The sequence below is a fragment of the Microtus ochrogaster genome, chromosome 6 (genome assembly GCF_000317375.1).
Source record: "Microtus ochrogaster isolate Prairie Vole_2 chromosome 6, MicOch1.0, whole genome shotgun sequence".
NCBI lineage: Eukaryota > Metazoa > Chordata > Mammalia > Rodentia > Cricetidae > Microtus > Microtus ochrogaster.
In genome coordinates, this window is record NC_022013.1 from 21,908,511 (window position 1) to 21,930,520 (window position 22,010).

At 39.3% G+C, this 22,010-nt stretch overlaps 1 protein-coding gene across 5 annotated transcripts in view; it reads right to left on the reverse strand.

The window, feature by feature from the left end:
* Positions 1-22,010, reverse strand: part of Srgap2 (SLIT-ROBO Rho GTPase activating protein 2) — a 225,990-nt gene that overhangs the window by 120,317 nt on the left and 83,663 nt on the right. For all 5 annotated transcript variants that reach the window (XM_013346755.1, XM_005348323.2, XM_026779645.1 and 2 more), the window contains exon 3: positions 12,831-13,023. In XM_013346755.1, coding sequence (XP_013202209.1) covers positions 12,831-13,023 — 193 coding nt within the window. The remainder of the gene's footprint in view (positions 1-12,830; positions 13,024-22,010) is intronic.

Here is a 22,010-nt window from a genome sequence, read left to right on the forward strand (position 1 = left end):
ACTCTTCAAGCTGATGAGGGAGAGGGACTTGATCGGGGGAGGGGGAGGGAAATGGGAGGCGGTGGCGGGGAGGAGGCAGAAATCCTCAATAAATAAAGAAATTTAAAAAAAAAGAAAAAGATTTGGATGCAAGAATTTTAATTAAGTTCTCAACCTGGAGAAGAAAAATTAAATAGAAATAGAATTGTATTTCCAATAAATAATATGACTATAGTGAAAGTCTGAGGTTTGAGGGAGAAAGCACTAAGGAACAACTCTTTGAACACAATTTTGTCTGGAAAACAAAAACTTGAATACTCTAAGCCAGTATAACAACTGAGTCAGTATTGTCAAAAGTGTGAGTTAGCAGTTATGAAACTACATTCTGTCTACAGTCTAGGACAGAATAACTAATTAAACATATTATGGCTAATAGGACTAGACTATTCAGAGAAGTCCTCACTGTTCAGAGAAGAGAATTACAAAAGTGGAAAGTGGGAACATTTAAATAAAACATTTGACATCAGAACAGAACTGAAGATTAATGTGAACTCACAGGCTTTAATATAAATAAGTAGAGATAGTTTCTGGATTAATAATGGTTGAATTTAAACGTTTTTTTCCCCCTTTTTACTTCACAATGGGGTCAAAGCAATAAGCATTCAGCAGAAACTATATTCTAAATTTTTAGTTTTAATTTATTCCTGGATAGCCACAGGCAGTATGACTCTGGTGATTCTGGGCAATCACCAACTTGTGATCACAAGTATAAATAATTAATACTCCAAAATGTGCTATATTGCTAAGTTATGGAGCTTATTAAATTAAGTGTATTAAATGAACTTTCAACTTATGATATTTCCAGCCTACTATGAATTTATCACAATGTTATCCTATCATAAATAGAGAAGCACCTAAATATAAATGGAGAAAGAAAGTATAAGTACATGGGTGTTGGTTCTTAGACCTACCTCTGTCTACTACCTTTGATGACAGAGATAAATAGTTAAACTCCAGTAACAAATAGCATGCATAAGCAAATTCCATACTAAATGCAATCAGGACTCTCTAAAGAAATGACTTTCTAGAGCAGAAACAAGGCAAGCTCAGTCTGAGCCTGGACCATTTTACACTATAAAGAGATGAAAATAAAACATGTCATAATGACACAGGATCCAGTTTGACATAATGTCAATAATCAAATATAAGACACCATGAACACAGAGATAAATAAAAATGTTAAGGTAAACTACTGAAGAAAGTAAAAATCCAGTCCACAGTGATATAAACAACCTTCTACAAAATCCCATGCAAAAAAAATGTATAAGGACTCAGAGAATTAGAAAAATGACTCTTTGGTGACTATCTTCCTCCTCCTAATAAAATGATTCAAGCAAGAATTATCAACAGATGATAAAACTACTGGTAATTATACACAGAATTAAAATGTCTCCATGATATGTCCTTTAATTTCAAAGCACAGGACAGAATAGCTTTAAGAGTTACATAAAAAATTAAGAAACCTGATATATAGCACTTGATCAAAGTTATTGTTATCAGTAACAGAGCAAATCACCAACAAGTGGCATACTGAGCAAACCATGACAGTAACCCCGACAGCACTTCTACCAAAGCTTGTAACCCGAATCAAATCACAGACAGTATTATCAGAAGATTAGAATAGCAAATTCAGTAGCGATTTTTGGGTCAAATGCTTTAAAAAATGTTATAAAGTACAAAGAGTTAGAATTTATTCTCCATTAAAGGACACTTTGAGATAACTACACAATTGTGAATTTTTCTTTCTCAAAAGGACTTTTTTAAATAACTGGTAAAATCTGAATGACTATGGATTAAGTATTATCATGGTGATCTTCATGGTCTGATTTTGACAATCACACTGCAACTATATTAAAAAACAAGGATAATTTTGGCAGACACCCACTGAAATATTTAGGGATAAAAGAATACCATGTCTACAAGTTATTCTGAAGTGTTTCAGGAACACAAACACGGTAAATTGCACATGAAAAGAAAAAAAAAACATATGAAGTAAGTGTATGCTATGTTAACCATACTTTTAATCTAGGTAAAATGGTATATGCTACTCTTTGTATTATTCTTAAATTTTTTCTATAATTATAAAATATAATTAAATATAAAATTAAAAATTGTCAAGGATTCCACTCTGGAAGAAAGTGAAGCCATTTCCCTCTCTCTCCTTTGTCATTAATTATATGTTACTCTGGCTTTTTTGTATAAACTGATCTCCACATGACTCAAGAACCTGTGCAGAAGTGATGATGAAAATGAAGCCAAGTGTTTATTCGAGTGTCTAAACATATTCCTCAACAATTTTGGTTCTTTGGCTTGAGCTCCGCGCCTTTATGGGAACACAAAAATACACATACATACTTAAACTATTTCACATTAATCAGTAACCTCCATTAATTAAAATAGTATTCCCTTCTATAGCTATGAATATGTGTTATTACCATAAAGAAGCTGCTTTGGCCTATTGCAGGGCAGAATATAATTGGCGGGAAAACTAAACTGAATACAGGAAAAAAGGTGGAATCAGGCAGACACCATGTAGCCACCCAAGAAAGCAAGATGTGAGGTAACCACAAGCCTTGTGGTAAAATATAAAATAATAAAAATGGGTTAATTTAAGATGTAAGAGCCAGCTAGGAATATGCCTGAGCCATTCAATAGCCAAACAGTGTTGTATAATTAAGATATTTTTTGTATGATTATTCAGGTCTGGGTGGCGGGGAAACAAAAGTACAGTCTCTATTGACATGGCAGCTTATTCTACTACCTGTATTTCATTCCTGGCAGAGCCCTGGCATACATGAGCACTCAGAAATGTTTGGCTAAAGAACTGGAGAAATGGCTCAACAGTTGAGAGCACTGGCTGCTCTGCTAGAGGACCTGGGTTCGATCCCCAGCACCCACACAGCAGCTCACAACTGTCTGTAACTCAGTTCCGGGGGATCTGACACCCTCACGCAGACACACATGCAGGTGAGACATCAATGCACATAAAATAAAAATAAGTTATTCAAAAATTAACAAAAAAGAACAAGCCTACTAGAATTGGTATTCATCTATTTTCTAAACTTCTGCACAGAACAGCCAGAAGTGACCTGCTTTCAGAATCATACACGTCCTTGCAACACATCCTTAGTCCCCAAATAACAAGTGATCTTAATCAAAGATTTTCAAAACAGTTGTTTCTATCTAAATAAAGTGGCACAAAAATGTGCCCAAATCTTGATATATTGTCTTTCTTCATTTGATTAAAAGTGAGAAGCTTTCCAAACATTTATTTGTTGTTGTATCATATACTGCATATGCATTTTTCCATTCTGGATTTTCTAACTAGGCTGTGAAGTATAAGGGTTCTAGGCATTCATGCTTAGTACATATACCTGGAATCTGGGTGACAGGGATAAGGGAAAGGCAGCACTCAGGGTTGGGAATGTAGCTCTGAGGCAGAAGACCTGCTTAGCATATGTGGGATCTTGGATTAGAGCTCTGGTACCATAAAAAGAGGAGGAGGAGGAGAGACATAGAAGCAGAACTGAAACTGCTTTAAGTCACTCCATCTTGACCTATCTCTAACTGGTGGTGATTAATGATGTAATGGGAATCTTGCAAAATCAACACTAAGTACAAAAATAAGCTTAGAATCCAAGAAAAGGGCCATGTATCCTAGCACTCAAGCAGGAAGGAGGATCATGGGTTCAACAGTGAGACTCCAACCTAAAAATACAAATATATATATATATATATATATATATATATATATATATATATATATATATATATATTTATATATTTACAATACAAATATATATATATATCCTAGAAAAGTGCATTACACAGAAATCTGTACACTGTAAGAATCCATACCACTTTGAAGGTACTAATGAAGAGAGTCTATGCTGTGCAGCTGTCTGAATATGTTGTGACAAGGAAGAGCACACAAGGAAGGGGCTAACAAAGTCAGAGGTGTACAAATGAGGGGTATAAGAGGGAGGAAGGCAGAAAATCAATATACCATTGAAGCTGAGCTTTTCTTACTGGGCTTGCTTCCCTGGGTACCTCTCAGTCTCTATTCAGAGTCCATTCAATAGTGCTTTGTGTTCTAAGGAAATCTGTCAGAGGCATTTCCACCTGAACATTGCAAAATCAGTCCCTTACAGCTTCCTCCTCTTGCTGAATCCCCAAGACACTGCCTATAAATTCAAAGAATTTCAAGCATCAACAGAAACCTCAACCTCCACCCCCTAGAACTCAGTTAGAAACATCTGTTGTTTACAAAGGTTCAGACTGAGAGCTGCCAGACTTGTTCTACAGCCTCTACTTTAACACTAGAGGCTGCCAGGAAGGGATGTCTGAATTTCATGCAAGGATGCCCTGTTCCCATCACTTAAGCAGAAATAGACTAAAACAGCTCAGTATTTTGCCACTAAATATAATCCTAATTTGTTCGGTTTGTTCTGATCCTGTGCACCAAAAATGTTAAGATGCAGACCTATTTCATTGATCCTTTCAGAATGTAAAACACAAGAAGCAGTAAGTTTGTAAGTAGAAGAAACAGGAGGTAGCAGAATAAAGCTATCCTGCTGCAATGAAAAATTCAAACCCTACTTTTTCTCAGCCTCCTTAAATCCTTCATTAACACTGAGCCCTTCCCACATGATTCCACATCTCCTCACAGTGTGATACTTCAGCGCAGCAGAGAACTAAGATATTAAAGTCTTTACTTCAATTGCCATGGGACCAAATTTAATTGAGAACATAATTGTGCTATCTTTTACTTTTCTTTGGCTGAACCAAGTATGGGTCCCTTCCTGAATATTCTGCCATCTCTCTCTTCTCAGGAACTACTAGTACCTGCTTTAAATGGTATTCTATTTTTAGATTCATGTGCCCGTGTGGATATGCACTATTATTCTCTTACAATCTGCCTGACTTTCCCCAGACAACAATAAAAAATAAAACTGTGCAGCAGAAACTGTCTTTTCTTCTTATCTTGGAAACCCTCCCACTTAACACAGTTCCCAACAAGAAGGCATGGCTTTTGTCTTTAAAAGAAAACTAGGTCAAAGACAATGCATTTAATTGGCTGTGAATTCTTAAGAATTAAAGATCCAGAGATGGAGCTACACACTGCTCCCTGGGTTTACTGCTATGCTTACAGTACTATATAGTACTGTATATATATAGTACTATATATAGTACAGTATATATTCCTGTACTATAATTGTCCTATCCCCCATGTCAAAGGACATGCCTACTGTGGAATGAAAAGCTTGAAGTGTGACCTGCTTACCCTATAGTGTCAGATCCTAGGAAGCATAGGAAGCTCTTGGAAGTCCGGCATACCCCCAGATGCTCAAAAAAGCATGTTTTGCTGTTGACCCATCTATCATTCTCTATCCCAGAACAATGAAATAAACCCATTTAAGTAGAAGTGTGAGCTTTTAATTGGCTTCCTGAGACCAGGAATCCAGTAACCACATTTGTTGCTGCACTGGCCTGCTGGACTCCATGGAGAGCACTTCAGGACGTTAAACAGAACTGGTTTTCTACCTACTCAGGTGACACTACTCTTTACAGAAACCCCAATAGTTTCTTGCTACACTCTTCCCGTGGTGGTGGCGATTCTATCAGCTAATTTCTACTGAGCACCTACTAAGTATAGGTGCTAACTTAGTACTTCACATACTATATTTAATCCTGAGACCAGCTCCTCAAGGTATTACTCTCCACACGTCATGGATATGGAAACTGATGCTTAAAGGGTTAAATGACTAGCTCAAGCTATATGGAGAAGAGATCAGGTTTAGACTTAAGTTTACCTGGTTCAAAGCTTGGGAGTATGTTTTTCTACTAAGTTGCAAAGCATTGCAAAAAGCTTTCAAGAGAATTATTTTTCAGTTCCAAAGACTGGCCAATCACCCTTGTCAATACTCAAGTTGCCTTCTTATGAACTCCTATCTACCTACACCTTTTATTTTTTTATTAGTTCTTTGAGAGTTTTATATGTGCTTTATTCACCCCCCAACTCTTCCTAGATGTATTCTATTCTTGTCCTTCTACATCCAACTTTGGATTCCTTCAAAAGAAAAAAGAAAAAAACAAGACCAATCTCTGCTGTGCTGTTCAAATTTTTTTGGATGTGTGGTCTTCCACTAGAGTTTGATTGACTTGACAGAAGCTACTTTCAGAGAAAACTGTTCCCCCCTCTCTCTCCCAGCAGCTAGCAATTGCCAATAGTGTCATGGCTAAGGGAGGAATTTTGTGTCCAACTCCCATCTCCATATTGGGGCTTGGTCAAGCTTAGGCTTGCACAGGTCTTGTATATGCTGTCACAACTGCTTTGAGTTCATATGTGCAATGGTCCTGTGTCCAGAAGACATTGTCTCTTTGCAGTCATCCACTACCTCTGGCTTTGACACTTTCCACTCCTCTTCTGCAATGATCCCTGAGCCTTGGAAGGAGAGAAGGAAGTAGATATGTTCCATTTAGGACTGAGCACTCTGCAGTCTCCTTTTGCCAACTGCCAACAACTCCTTTAAAAAATACAAGCTATCATCTAAAGTTCTATATGGAATGGGCCAGAGGAAAACATACGAAGGAATTTCTTGGTAATGTCTCAGTAATAGTAACTTGAGCCACAGGGAAGGGAGGCCAACTTGTGCTTAACACCAGATGCTGCTACATCTGGGCAAAACTTTCCTGGGGGATGTGCTAGTCCTAGGAAGTCATGGAGTTCTTCCTTTCAACAACTTTATGTTTCCTATTGCTGCTGTCCTCCTTAGGTCAACCCAAACTCAAAGAGAATCTCTGTTTTCTCTGATTTTCCACCTTTTTTCTCACTTGCAGTCAGAGCTATAATATTCTCCATGGCCAGTTGATTCTGCTTTTCAACCAATGTCATCTTGTGAGAGTAGTAAAGAACTTTGACTTTGAAGAAAGACTCCATTTAACAGAAGGAAAGCACCTACAGCACCTTTGTATATACATAGGCTAGGCCCAAGACCAAGCACATGAGCTCTATAAGAATTTTTCTTAATTAATTTGCACTAAGTCTTTCACTAAAGGGAGTGCTAAAGTTGAATATCTATCAAATTCTATTATTTTATATTTCTTTGTGTTTGACTATTTTGCCTGCATGTATATCTGTATATCATGTTGAAGCCTGATACTCCCAGAGGTCAGAACAGGGCATCAGTTCCTATGGAATAGGGATTACAGAAGGTTATGAGCGACCATGTAGGTGCTACGAACTAAACCCAGGTCCTCTAGAAGAACAACCAGTGCTCTTAACTGCGGAGCCAACTCCCCACCCAGCCCTCTACCAGATTCATGAGATACGGAGGCCAGGCTCTCTTGCATCCTTCCTAAAAAAGTAACATAACTCATAGAGACCAAATAGGTAAAATTACTTTCTGTGTGTCCACCTTCAGATAATGCTAATTTAATATTAGCAAAAGTAAAATACTGGGGTTTTGGGGGGGGCGGGGTTGCCTCAGTTATGGTCCCTTTAATTTCTTTGGGATCCCTCTTCTAAGAGGGATTTAATTTAAAAATGTCCAACAAATATTTATTAAGGAAAAGGAAAAGATGGAGAAAAAAGATGTTAACAACAGATTATTAAGCAGCATAAGGTCTGTGTAACGAACACAGCAGGATAACCAAGCATACTGCTTCTCTAAAACTCCACATGGGGTGGGAGTTGGGGAGAGAAACTACCTCAAAATAAAACAAAGATATTAGTTATTAAAAGTAGGAGATCAAAACCAAATGAACTGGAAAGTAATTTACAGCAAGCCCATGTGAAAGAAAAGAAGAAAAGCCAGCACATTATTAATTAGAACCCTTCAGAATCCTGTGGGGCAACATTAACACAAATTCCACTTAAAGAGGCAATCAAAGGCTCAACAACAAATAGGAATACATTTATGCTCTTCAAAGAGTAAAAAATATGCAGAAATATCTTCCATATGAAGGCTTCCTACTGTCACATAATATTTTTTCTCTGCTTTTAATCAAACAAGTCTGACAAAATCAGGGGACAGGGAGGCCATATTACCTGTCTTAAAGCAAAAGGTAGAATGAGTAATCTCTCTAGTTATCTGTAGCATCTCTTACTGTCTGGAGAAGAGGAATGGAACCGTCAGGTCAGATTTTGCATGAGTCAAGCTACATAGGCTTTAATGAGCACATCTGTACTGAGCCATGTGGGGAAGGACAAAAGGTGAATAGGCACAAAGAACAGAAAGCACAGCCACCAGGGTGACACGGTAATGGCTTCCAGGGAAGAAATTTCCAAGAGAAGATGAAAATAAGTAGTTAGGCAATATTTGTTCCTAAAGTGCCACTTAAAACTACAACAAAACAACCATCCTAACCTAGGATGGATGACTGAAATGGAGCCGGAGTAATAGACAGGCCTGGAAAAGGGTGGGATGAAGCCATGTGCACTGTCTTCAGCCTAGCCAACCTGCTCCATCCCAAGTTGAATAAATTCCACATCCCAGAGCGGGATCTATCCAGAGCTGCTGCTGGCAGCTGTTCTCCTGGCAGCACAGGCAGACAAATTCATGGCATTACTGGGCCAACAGCTGCTACAGCTCTGGGGGAAGTGACAAGTGCCTGCTGAGAATGAACTATTCTGGGACCAGTCACAGAGTCAGCAAAACCGAGGCTACAGTTTGCTGGCTCAATGAAGATACAGTACACTTCCTACTCCAAAGTTTAGAGGACCAAAAAGTGCTTTCTCTATCTCAGCTTGTTTGACTCAGGTGGTTCCCGTCTTCACATGTTGCTCCATCTTTTCTGTTCCCAAGGGCATGACTTCTATGTTGGCTCATATCACCCTCCCCACTGGACCATGCCTCCCTACAATGCCCTTTCATCTAGTCTTTCTAAAGCATAGATAATTCAGTTTCTTGCTCAAAAATAGTTAGTAGCTACTTTATCCTTATAAACAAAGTCCTAACCTATTGGCCAATATTCATAAACCTCTGTAAACTCTGGTTTACCAACTTTTCCAAGGTCATTTAGTATTATAGTTATAATTCATATTGTTCAGAGAAGCAGATAAGTTACCCCCAGCCATGTTTTCCTCACCTCTGGGCTGTTGGTGACACTACTGTCTATCTAAAATGTTTCTTTCTTCATCTCTTCATTCCTCTTTAAGATCTTTCACTGTCTTATTATATAGAATATTCAGGAATAGTACATAGCATTGGCAGTTTTATTTTCCCATTCCTATCCACTGAACTTCACCTCCAACCAGAACAAATCACTCTCTTATGTGCACTATGTATGATCACATACCGTCCTTCCATATACCATGACACATAGACAATATTGCAAACACTGTCCCTCAACATCTCTCCCTTTATAGAGACTACTTTCTAGGTCACCTAAGTTAATAAATATATTTTCTAGTTTCCCTTACAGCACAGCATAACCATGTGACTAAGTTCTGTCCAGCTGGATATGAGTTAAAGGCATGTATGTGCCACTGTCAGACTATACCTTTAAAGAATAAAGATATAGTGCCCTCTTGCCCTGCTGTTTTTCTGAATTGATGAAATGGGATATGGTAAGAATGAGCTATATGGGCATACAAAGTAGAATGGACACATTCTAAGGGTGGGACAAGGAGCTTGACACTGTCCTGACTGGCTAGCAAACTATTATCTACAGAAAAATATATACCTATCTTTTATATGCAATTATTATTTAAGGTTTACTATAGCATCCACACCTTTCTTAACCAAACTAGTCATGTCTAAAATGCCCTTTATGTATACACCCCCCAAAAAGAAGAAAAGGACAAAAATTTTAGTGCTACATACAAAATGTTGCAGGAGCACAGCTGCTTATAGCACATAAACATCTGAGCACTAGGCTGTCTTCTGCTACACAGAAATGAGGAGGAAAAGGGAAAAATGAATATTCCATTACAGTGTAATGCTAACAAGTAGAGACAAGGCAGAATTTTGCCAAGTGGACTGTTCAGATGATCACTGGACTTAAGAAAATAGATCATAGGTTTAATTATGGGGAAAAAGAAGAAAATGAGAGGAAAAGGTACAAAAGGCTTAAAAATAACAAATGAAATATAATTTAGAATTTCACATATACATTTATAAGGGAAAAACCCATTTATTCCATATAAAACTGAGAGACTCTCAACTATCTGATTTTTGTTGGTATTTTCAGGAATAAATTAGTCTGAATACAGAATGCTGTCTGGAGTTCTTGTTTAGTTTTTCTCCATCTTATCCTTATTATGTGCATTTGTTCCTATGACTCATCTCTTCTTGTAGTAGGCTGTACTATGTGAAATTGCTATTATGTGACCAGCAATTCAGATGTTCCATTCTAAGAGAAGAAAGCTTTTTGTTTTCAGACTTTTTAAAAAAAGATTTAATTCGTGTGTGTGTGTGTGTGTGTGTGTGTGTGTGTGAATGAATACAGTACCCAGAGAGGCCAGAAGAGAGAGGAAGAGAGTATGTGTTGTTGTTGTTTTTTTTTTGGTGTGTGTGTGTGTGTGTGTGTGTGTGTGTGTGTGTGTGTGTGTGTGTGTGTGTGTTGTGAATGAAGTGAATGAATACCGTTCCCAGAGAGGCCAGAAGAGGGCAATAGACTTCTGGAGCTACAGATGGGTGTGAACTGCCTGACATGGTTCTAGGAAAGCAATCTGGATCCTCTAAAGAGCAGGAAGCACTTTTAAACACTGAACTGTCCCTCTAGCCTTCAAGCTCATCTTGCTCTGCTTTGCTTCTTTCTCTCAGAATGCCTTCAGCCCAAAATGTTAGTAAAAAACTGCTAAAACTGACTCTGATCAAGCTCCCCTTGAAACACTTCTAGTTCCCTGACATATAAAACCTCCCATCTTTGACCTGTCGAGGAGAAGGCACTGACTCCCTTTTAGTTCTTTTTAGAATTTTCTATCTTCCTAGGAAAAATATTTACTGCCTGCCAACACTGGGAGACCTCTTAAGCCTTAGGTTTTTGGCTCTTGGTTCTTATTCTCTCTTCTATATTTACATATTGTTTACACTACAGATTTAATATGTATCCCCACTCAAAACCATTTAGCTCAGTAGTACCACATCTCAACTTGGGTACCTGAAATCCTTACAGTGCCTCAAACTCAACTACTCAAAGCAGAGTCGCTATTTAAAGCACCTGATTCCTCCATGCCCTTATGTTATAGAGGACACCACAATTCTTCTGATTGCCAGGTTAGAGATACCAGGTCACCTAACCATTTAGATTATTTTTATCCAATCAGTTATCCAATCCTGTCTAATTTCTCAAATACCTCTTGAATAGTGCTATCATATAAGGCTGAAAGGCTGACCAAAGGTTTGTGTGGTAAAGGCTTGTTTACTGCTGGACAACAGCAGAACCTTTAGGAGGTAGGATCTATTTATTAATAGGAGTCTAGGACACTGGGGGATTGTCTTTGATGGAATCCTAACCTCATCCTCTCTCTGTTTCCTGACCATCATGAAGGAACAGGCCTCCTCCTCCTCCACATGCTACATACCACCACAGGGCTCCCCAAAAGTAGATCAAACAACTATGGACTTAGGACCTCTGGAACCATGAGGCCAAACAAAACACAATACTTTTCCTCTTTACAGTTTATTTATCTCAGTTATCTGGTCTTAATAACAGAAAGCTGACTAACACAAATACATCCCTACTGCTCCTTTCTAGACACTATCCAATTCTATATGTACTACCCTCAAAGCTTAACATACTTCTCTTGGATTTAAAAAAATTATATAATTTTACCCATACTTTTCCTTGGGTCTGTCTCAATACAACATCCTCAAAGGCTCATTACCACAGGGCATGTCAAATATGAGCTTCTATGCTTGCTATCAAAGCATTATCTATCCTTTGGGACCCATTCTACTTATTTAACCTTGTTTTTCACTGTTTTTGAAAATATTCATTTTCTCCTGTCTTTATTAAAGTCCCTTTTCCTATATAGTTTGCATGGCTCTTTTACTTGTTAACCAAAAATTCCAGAGCTTATCTTATTACCATAGGAATGAGCACAATCACAATACCTAGCAGGTATTAAAAGGAGCTAACAATTGGATTATTACTTAGGATAATATGGAAATTGGCTGGAATAAATCAAGCATGAAGTAATGTTCAAAGGATAATAGAAATGGCCCCCTTTTCTAGGTCCTTGAACCACATGAATTATAATTCCATAGTACTCACTCAACTTTAAATTACCTGACTGTAATTTGTTTACTTCCCATCTCCTCATTCTAATTAAAAGGCCATGTGGAAAGGACATGCTTGCTCTCTGTCATATCTCAAGGCACTATGAAGGAGTTCAAGGAATGTGCAATGGATATTAGTTGGATGAATGCTCAACAATCTTTCCTTTGGGGCTATCTAGGAAGACAAAGGGAATTAGCTGGAATGGAAGGGAGCAGGAGAGGGTAGTGTGGTGGTACGGTGGCAGTATAAGTAAATATAATTGAAATACATTGCATACATGTGTAAAATGTCATAATTAAACCTATTACTAGCTACACACACACACACACTTTAGACCACTGGCTGACATACATTAGCTTGGCTCGCTATTTATTCTGATCTCTTTTAGATAGAGAACTGCCCATTAAGACTGATGTGAAAAAGGAAGAGTTCTTGAGGGATTTCAACAAATTTGAAGCTTGTAGGTTCAAGAAGCAACCTGGATCTAAGAGGTACCCTTTGCTTCCCTGCAACTCAGACCACACTCTCAAAGTTTCTAAAAGCAATTGCTATGAAGTCCCTACTTAAATTGTTGGTCCTTGGTACTTCGAGTCTTGGCTAAAAAGCGCTCAGCTAGCTTCTCCAGGTTTCGAGAGTAGTCCATTTCAATCTCAGCCTTCTTGCGGAAGAAGTCTTGCAGGTCCTGCAACAGCTGCACCCGGAGTTCACACTGCTGGTCTAAGCATTTCATCTGCTCTGTGAGCTGAGCCCGGATCTCTGCAAGACAACAAAAGAATGTGATCAGACCAACAGCTCTAAATATACACTACACACACACAGACACACACACACACACACACATGCACGCACACATGCCCCTGCCTTTCATTCACTGTTCCCTGTACCCTGGGATATCAAAGTCCTTAATAACATAGCCTACAATTGAAACTGACCATAGAATGTAAGGTACCTTCAAAAACCTCCAACTCTTTTTGGACCACTGAAGACTATCTGTGATCAAGAATCTATTCAATTTGTTAGAATAAGTTCTATAATAGACAAAATAACATCCAAAGCTAAATATTCATAAAGCAGTTAACTATTTATAACACCATCCAGAATTTGGGTTCTTTTCTGGCAAGGAGCCCAAATGAATAATCAGATGAATCATGTTACCCCCATTTTAAAGACTGAGTACTAAGTCTTAAAGAAGACAAACTATTAAATCACAGTAAGCTGGGATTCAAAGGCAGACAAATGACTGTTTTTTACACTTTTCCTCGTCATTTCAAAACGTTTTTCAATATCTTTTTGAAGTATGGTAAGGAAGAATCATTGAACTTTCATGGAGGTGGAAAGATGTCTTTTCTAGATCCAAATGGCAGCAACCAAGAACAAACATGTACTATGACTTCTAAAAAAATCACATTCCAGGTCAATTGGTTTCATAATTTCAAATATTATAGAAAGTAAATATTCAAGAAGCTATCTCTAGAACTGGAGGAGTAGCATAACAATGGTGGTAAATGACTTAGGATGAGATTTTTTTTTTTTTTTACTGAGATCCCACTTGTTCCATCCTCACAGAGGCCTGAGATCCTCTGCTCTGTTCCAGCTAGAACTATGTTCAGTTACACTCCTGCCTGGCAGATTTCCTACCCAGTTCTTGCATAGGACTAGCAACACAACCACTGTGGAACCACAGAAATGGCAGCTTCAGAGGCAACTGGATCTGTCTTGAATACACTACATGTTTTACTGATAATAGATTTGGCATTCACAACAAATAGCCTGCCAACATTGGGCTGATTTCTTGTCCAGAGTAGGTCTACAGTGCATGTCCAGCTTATTTTACATCCAGTTCCCCATTAGCTTGAAAATAGAGCAATCATTCTCATCCCTTTTCTCTACCAGCACACTCACCTCCAGCAAGACTCCAACTTGAGGTTGAAAAGAAGTACTACACTATGCCTTTCCTGATGCATGCTTCAAATTCATTTCCCACAGCACTGGCAGATGGAGAAGGAGAGAAGTGATGATGTCACATGAGTTCCAGACAAAATTTTGGGATAAGGACCATAATGCTGAAAACTTTGTAATCACTCCTTTCTTAAAGCAACGAGGATTGACAAAGCTGCACTGGGTTTTGCCTTAGAGTACCTGGAGTCCCATCTTTATTGCTTCTGTTTCTGAAGGTATATCAGTACATGACAGACATAGCTGGTCCTTTGCAGGTGACCCTAGGTAATCTCTAAGAGCAATCTTCTTCCTCATCTCTATTCAGTCCTGCAGTAACCCAACCTGAACTGAAACTGAGCCCTGCACGATTGTTTCCAGCAAGTAGAATACTTCACAGAAAAGCCGTTGCCTACCTCATCACTCATCAAAGCTCTCTTGTTCTGCACAGTCTGGAGTCTGATTACAAGGGGTGTAGGGCTGTGTGTGTGTAAGAGATTTACAGAGATTATGCTAGGAATCTGGTTCTTGTCAAAGATTTCTGGGTCTCTTAAGGGTAAAAGTCGTTGTTATGATCATTCCTAGAGGCAACTGCCCCTTTGTACAAATTAATGAAAATCTAGCAATAACTGCTAGTATATAGGAAGACTGTGGGTACAGATCATTCATGGGTCATCAATATTATTTAAAAACCTACCATTTAAATAAGAATCATCTCTTAGAGTAAAATGGCTAACCAGGATCCGAATCAGGAACAAAGGTACAAAGGAAGATAAAGGTACACTGAGGCTATCAAGTCCCTCTGAGTCAGCTATAACTCACTTTTAAGACTACACCTCAACAATCTTCTAGCAGGAATGCAGAAAGAAATTCTAGACTGTTCTAGGGACTATAGACAAAGCCTCATGATACTAACGTAATTCAATAAGTAGGCTGTTCTGAAACGTTCTATCCATGAAATAAGCGCACGATAGGGGCTACTTGTTGGATACAGTAATGTGTCTTAGAAGTTCCCATGAACTTTGAACCAGCATGGGAGTCCACGCTGACTTCTCAATGAGTAAGCAGTGTAGCATGAGCTGTATCCCATGCTTGTACCCTCTTCTGGATCCTTATAGAAAGAGCGTGTATTTACTGAACACGTTAATTCACTTAATTCCCATTACTAGCTTCTAAGATACTTTAGGTGAGAAAAATGGAATGCTTATTAAGTACTAAGCCAAGGGCCACACCAACAGTGCTAACAGGACTTCTGGTGGTTAATACTTGATGGAAATCTATCTATTATTACCTACGAGACAAGTCTCTGAGTATAATCTACATCAGATTAATTTAGGTTTGAAGATTCCCTGACTAAGGGAGCCACCATTCCACTAGCTGAGGTCTTGAACTGAATAAAATGAGGAAGTAAGCCAAGCACTCACTGCTCTCATTGTGACTGCAGATGTAACTGTGAACAGCTCCTTCAAGCTCCTGCTACCTCAACTTCCCTTCCACAAAAGACTGCTCCTCCAACTGGGAGCCAGAATAAACCCTCCTCCTTTAAATCACTTTTGCCAGACATTTTATCACAGCAACAGGAAAGGTAACGGAGACGGGCTAAAGCTAACAACATTTATCTGAGAAGTCAGAAGTAGATACACCGTAGACAACATTTCTGGGTAAATCAGTGACCAAGGTTTTTTAATCTTTGGAACTTCGACTTCATCTTCCTGCTGAAGAATGATTCAGGGTCCCAGGATCAAGTTTAGGCTAGGCCATTGATTTACAAGTTAGCCCACATTTTGATTAATCCAAAACCAGAATAGATCCCTTCCATACATCCTAGATCTGTTCTCCATAGAAACTTCAAAAGGAAGTCCTTCCCTTCACTTGTGAGCCCTATCCTGAGTTAATCAATAAGTACAAAGGATTGGGCAGGGAAGGAAAAGAGACACCCACCCCAAACCAGAAGAGAATGCTAATAGACACCTCCTGTCACTGGTTTGTGATAAGGTACCCCTGCCCTGAAACATGCCTAGAAGGAAATCTCTCCCTTACTATCATTCTCAGAGCATTGAGGAAGGCAGTAAGAAAGACTCTAGTCCACTGCTCCAAGACAAAATGGCTGTTCTGTGGAGAGCAGAATGTACTGCGGCTGTTGTTACAACAAACAGTGGTCCTCAATCCGGCAGCTGTGCCAGCCTCTGTCCAAGTACATAAGGGGAAAGAAACAATAGGGTACTGATTGTCAGCACACTTGGGCCAATGTGCCCAGGCTGGAGACCCCGCCATACTCTGGTTGACCAAAAGGGCATAAAGAAAATGGGGCAATTTATAAAAACATAGGGGATTTCTTAACATTCAAATGAGTATGCATGTGGACTTGTGAGCACACTCAAAGACACACTGTTCACATGTTCTAACACACCAAATCAAGAAGACTTCACAAGTCTCCTTTACAGTTAGCAGAGAAGTCCTGGGAGATGATAGTCCTGGGCTCTCGTAGTATCTTTCAGCACAATTATGGGAAGAAGCCAAGCTCTCCTCTTTAAAAGTAGTCGTCTCTGAGCTATGAATGCTTCCTTGGTTATCCATAAAGTACCAAAGTACTAAAGTCACCATGAGTAGCTATGAAGGAATGAATGCCAGAAGTGATCTCCTCTGGGCACCTAATGTCTGTTTGGTTTTGCTTTGAATATTCTTCCCTATATAGCAAACCCACAGAAGTAAATTCCAATGTGAAGACTTAAGAGTTAAAAGTAATCACACCTGGGCAGTGGTGGTGCACACCTTTAATCCCAGCACTCGGGAGGCAGAGGCAGGTGGATCTTTGTGAGTTCGAGGTCAGCCTGGTCTACAAGAGCTAGTTCCAGGACAGGTTCCAAAGCTATAGAGAAACCCAGTCTCGAAAAACAAACAAACAAACAACAACAACAACAACAAAAGAGTTAAAAGTAATCACAAATAGAAAGAAATCTAACTGTAAATCTTAAGAAAAATTCAATGTCCTTTGACTCTTTTCTTTCTTTTTTTTTAACCATATTTTAAAATGATACAAGAAAAAAAAATTAGCAAGGACCAAAGTTTTTAGACAAGTTTCCTGATACTCAAGAGTGACCTTTGAGCTGGGTGGTAGTGGTACACGTCTTTAATTCCAGTACTCGGGAAGCAGAGGTAAGCGGATCTGTAAGTTCAAGGTCAGCCTGGACTACAGAGTGAGTTCAAGGATAGCCAAAGACACACAGAGAAACCAAAAAAGAAAAAAACAAACAAAAAAAAAAAACCCTAAAGAGTGACCTTTGTTATTACATTCATAGATTCAAGTCAAAATTTAACTTTGCTGTTTTGCTTTTGTACAATTTTGTTAGTATATGAAAACACATTGAATAAATTTAAAGATGTGAATTTTATAGTATGAGCTCTCTCTCTCACACACACACACACAATTTTTAACTCCACCAGATGTATTCTGTTGAGGCTGATTATGATTCTGCCAAAAAACAGGCAAGGAAATGACCCCAGACCCCATGAAAAAATTCTTGGTTTCTATTTCTCTACTTTTAGGGTAAATCAGTTCTGCACTGAATACTATTAAAACAGATTGGGCAAGCAGTGTGTCCGGGCAGCAGACCTAGCCATGACACTAAACTCCACTGTTCTACTCTTCTCAGAAGATGTCAGATCAAAACATGGCAAGGAATGCTCGTTCAAACTCAGGGTCAGCAGACATAGCCAACAGAATTTTCCCTGGGCAGTTCTGCCTCCTAGTTCATGCTTGGTTACAGCTAAGACACTACTAACTACACCTGGCTTGGGTATATCTCCCAAGAAGGAGATTTGTATCTTACTTAGAAAAGAAGCTGCTCCTGTGCCCATGTGTTGTAGAGTACTTCCCAAGAGGGAGGGGGACTTGATGGGGGGGGGCGGTGGAGGGGAAGAGACAGAAATCTTTAATAAATAAACAGAAAAAAAAAACCATTTATTCAGCTGGGTGGTGGTGGCGCACACTTTTAATCCCAGCACTCGGGAGGCAGAGACAGGCAGATCTCTGAATCTGAGGTCAGCCTGGTCTACAAGAGCTGGTTCCAGGACGGGCACCAAAGATACAGAGAAACCCTGTCTCGAAAAAAAAATAAATAAATAAATAAATAAAAATCAAATTAAAAAAAAAAGAAGCTGCTGACTGGTTTCAATAGGGAATCATTGGAAGATACTGATCATTTAGCAAAACTAGTCAAAGCCACGCCACACTGGATATCACGTAGTCTTTAAGTGACAATACCTTCCAGGGCAGATTAAACAGCCCTCTGGAAACTGTCTCGCTTCAGAACACCTGGTAAATTCATGGAAGTTCAGATGGGGTTTGTGTTCCCTATTGCTTCAATCCTAGGATAAGAGCTCATTTCTTTTGACTTCCAAAATCTATCTCCACATTCTAGAACTTTCTCTAATTTAGTTATAAATTCCACATATTTAACGAGAAAATGGGAGTAGGAAGGCAGGTTAGAAAAAAGAGAAACATTCATTTAGGAAAGTCATACAGGTATATTCTTCCCTTTTTGGTGTGCTGGCATCTTGGAGACAGGTGCTGTGACTCCCACGGGCTCTGTTGCCAACATGAAATGTAATATTTAGACCATGTTTCCAGTGGGAACCTGACCTGATTGCCAGTCTTCTCCACAAAATCTACCTCACCTGCTTTTAGTCCTTTCACAAACATATGATGTCACCCCAGCCACCTCAAAAATACTGATTCGTAGTACCTTCCAGAAAGTGCTATATAAAAATACAATCAAGGCTTTCATCAGGTTCTCCTCTCCATTATTTCTTACTAATCCCAACAGTAATCAGTTCCTCTCCAAACTGATCCCCAGGAAACAAAGCTGGATGCTCTGCCAAGTCATGTTGGATGAGGCTGCTTGTTTGTTTCCTCGCTGCCCAGCAGCTCAGCCCCGAAATAACCACACAGAAACTATATTATTTAAATCACTGATTGGCCCATTAGCTCTAGCTTCTTATTGGCTAACTCTTACATCTAAATTTAACTCATTAATCTGTGTATCGCCACGTGGCTGTGGCTTACCGGGTAAAGTTCTGTCTCCACTGGGGGCTACATGACTTCCTCCTTCTTCCTCCCAGCATTTAGCTTAATGTTCCCCACCTACCTAAGTTCTGCCCTATCAACAGGCCAAAGCAGTTTCTTTATTCACCAATGATAATCACAGCATACAGAGGGGAATCCCACATCAAAGTTATGCTCTTTACCTTGATCATTTGCCTTTCTACAAATTTCATAATTCCAGGGCTCTTAAAAGTCCTAGCTGGACAGAAGTGAAAACCAAAGCCCAGAGAAGTAAAGGGACTGGTGAGTGTCACTCAGCTGGCTAGGTGTAGATTCAGAACTGGAACCCTAGAAGCCAAACTCTGAAGCCAATGCTCTTTTTTACTGTTATCACACACAGTTGTTTGAGAGCCTTCCCAGTACTCTGAGATCACAAAGACAAAAGTTAGCCAGGGAATGGGAACAAACAAAAAGCTACAGTAAAGTGAAACAATACAAATAAGTGAGACTGTGCACAGGAAAGAGAAGGGTGATACTGTAAGCATTGCAGCTGGTATGGAAAGGTATCCTGGCAGTCGGGAGCCAAGGAATACCACAAAGTCACACCACACAACAAACCTCACACAAGAGATTTATTGGGAGGGAAAAAACCAAGAGGGTGGCTTCCTCAGCTTGGGTGAGAAACAGCAGAGAACTTGGAAGAAAGGTGAAACCTTTCAGGGTGGAATTTTCCAGAGTGAAGACTGGTAAGATTTCTTGTCTAGAGACTGGACTTTTAACTCTGTAGAGTGGGGAACTGGGTCCAGCAGTTAGGGCAATTAGAGTGCTGTGTGGGTGGAACCTGGAAGCTGGAGGTCCTCAAGGGAGGAGCCTGGCTTAAGGGACTTACAGACACAGTACTATGTCCAGTCTACACATGATACCTTATCCTTCAAGGATTAATACTGGCACTTATTTATGAGCGGTTGATGTTTTAAAAATCAGCAGTGAGCTACTTTCAGGAACCTAGAAAACAGCAAGTACTCTCCATTAAAGCATGTGACTAATAGCTTCTTTCTCACCACTTCACTCTCTGGAAGAAGGCACAGAAATCTTCACTGACAAGAATTACTCTAAACAACTGCTTCTGCAATTACTGTTTTCATCCGACCTCCAAATTTCTATCTATACTCTAGACCTCTCCAGCCTCCTAGAACTAACTTACCATCTCTTCTTAGTTCTCTAAGAGGTATCCACAGCCCCTGGCCACTGCCCCTCCTGGTTCCTATCTTACTATGGCACTTCTTCTTCCCACCAGACCAAAACCTTCAGAGTTACTGCTGAGTCTTCTCTCTTTCATATTCTGTCAACTCAAACTGCCTTCAAATTACATCCTGAATCTAACATCTTCTTAGTCTCTCCATCCATTCCATTCTCTACTCACATGTTCAATATAACTTGACATCACTTTGTTCTGAATAACTGTTCCTACCTGGTTCCTCATTCCCACCCTTGTTACTCTGATGTCCACTCTATATACGGTAGCTGTACTCATCACCATCCAATGGCTTTTCATTGAAAAAAGGGCAAAGGCTTTCTAAATACTTATATAGTTCGGCTGTTCCAGTCTCTGGAACTCATCCTCACAGATCCACAGACACATGGGCCCCTCTGGAGGTCACAGGATATGCCAAGCTCACCTTTTCCTCTGTTAAAGGAAGCCTTTATATTTGTTTCCCTTAGCTTGAAGCACACTTCCCAACTTTTGCATGGCTAGTCCCTTCACTTTACTCAGTTCTCTGCTAAGAGGTCACCTCAATGCAGCATTCACAGCCATTCCAGTTGAAAGACCCCAAACACTAACCTTTACCTTCATTTTACTTTACTGCACTGTAACTTCCATAATTCTAGGTATTGTCTTCTCCTCTCACTAGACACAAGGCCCATGATGACATACAGAATTTGCTTTGCTCACTGTTGACTTTTGATGCCTTAGTGACCAACATATAAAAAGTCTGAATTTAATGAATGAAGAGCTCCTTTGACTTAATGAGATTTGGACAACTTATTGCAGCCCTCCTCAAAGACGTTTTATCTTGACTGTTCCATAACCTCCAAAAGGTTAGCTATTCCTTCTTAAAAAGAGAAAAGAAGAGCTGGGGAGATGGCCCAGAAGGTCAGGGGAATAGAATTCAGTTTCCCGCACCCACAGTAGGTGGCTTACAGTGATCTGTAACTCCATTTTCAGGAGGTCTGACATCCTTTCCTGACCTTGGTAGAAACCCACATATATGAAGCATATACTCAAATAGATTTACGCACATAAATAAAAATCGATCTTTTAAAATTTTTAAAAAGAAACTCCACAAAAATTCAAAGGAGTGATGCATTATCTAGTCAGCTCTGTTCTATTCTGACAAATGTTTCCTCTCCATTATTTATGACAAATACAAAAGAACTCAGTATATATGTCCACGGGGCATTTTTCATAATTAATGAAATCTTTTGAGGAGGAAACTTTACCAGAACAGAAGTTTCAGTTGCCCCAGGCTGGCCAAACACCATGACCATAATTCCAGGCAGAGTAAATAGCAAAGGTTTTTACTAAATTTCATAGCCCTCTATAACAATGTCTTTCATTGCTGTTACCAGAATCCAGCATGTGACCATCCTGCAAAAATGTCTAAGTGTCATATTTGGTTTCTAGCCATAATTAAAGGACAGTGAGCTTATAATTCGCAATCCTAGAGAAGCTAAATAAGAAGGTGAATCCAAAGACAAACAT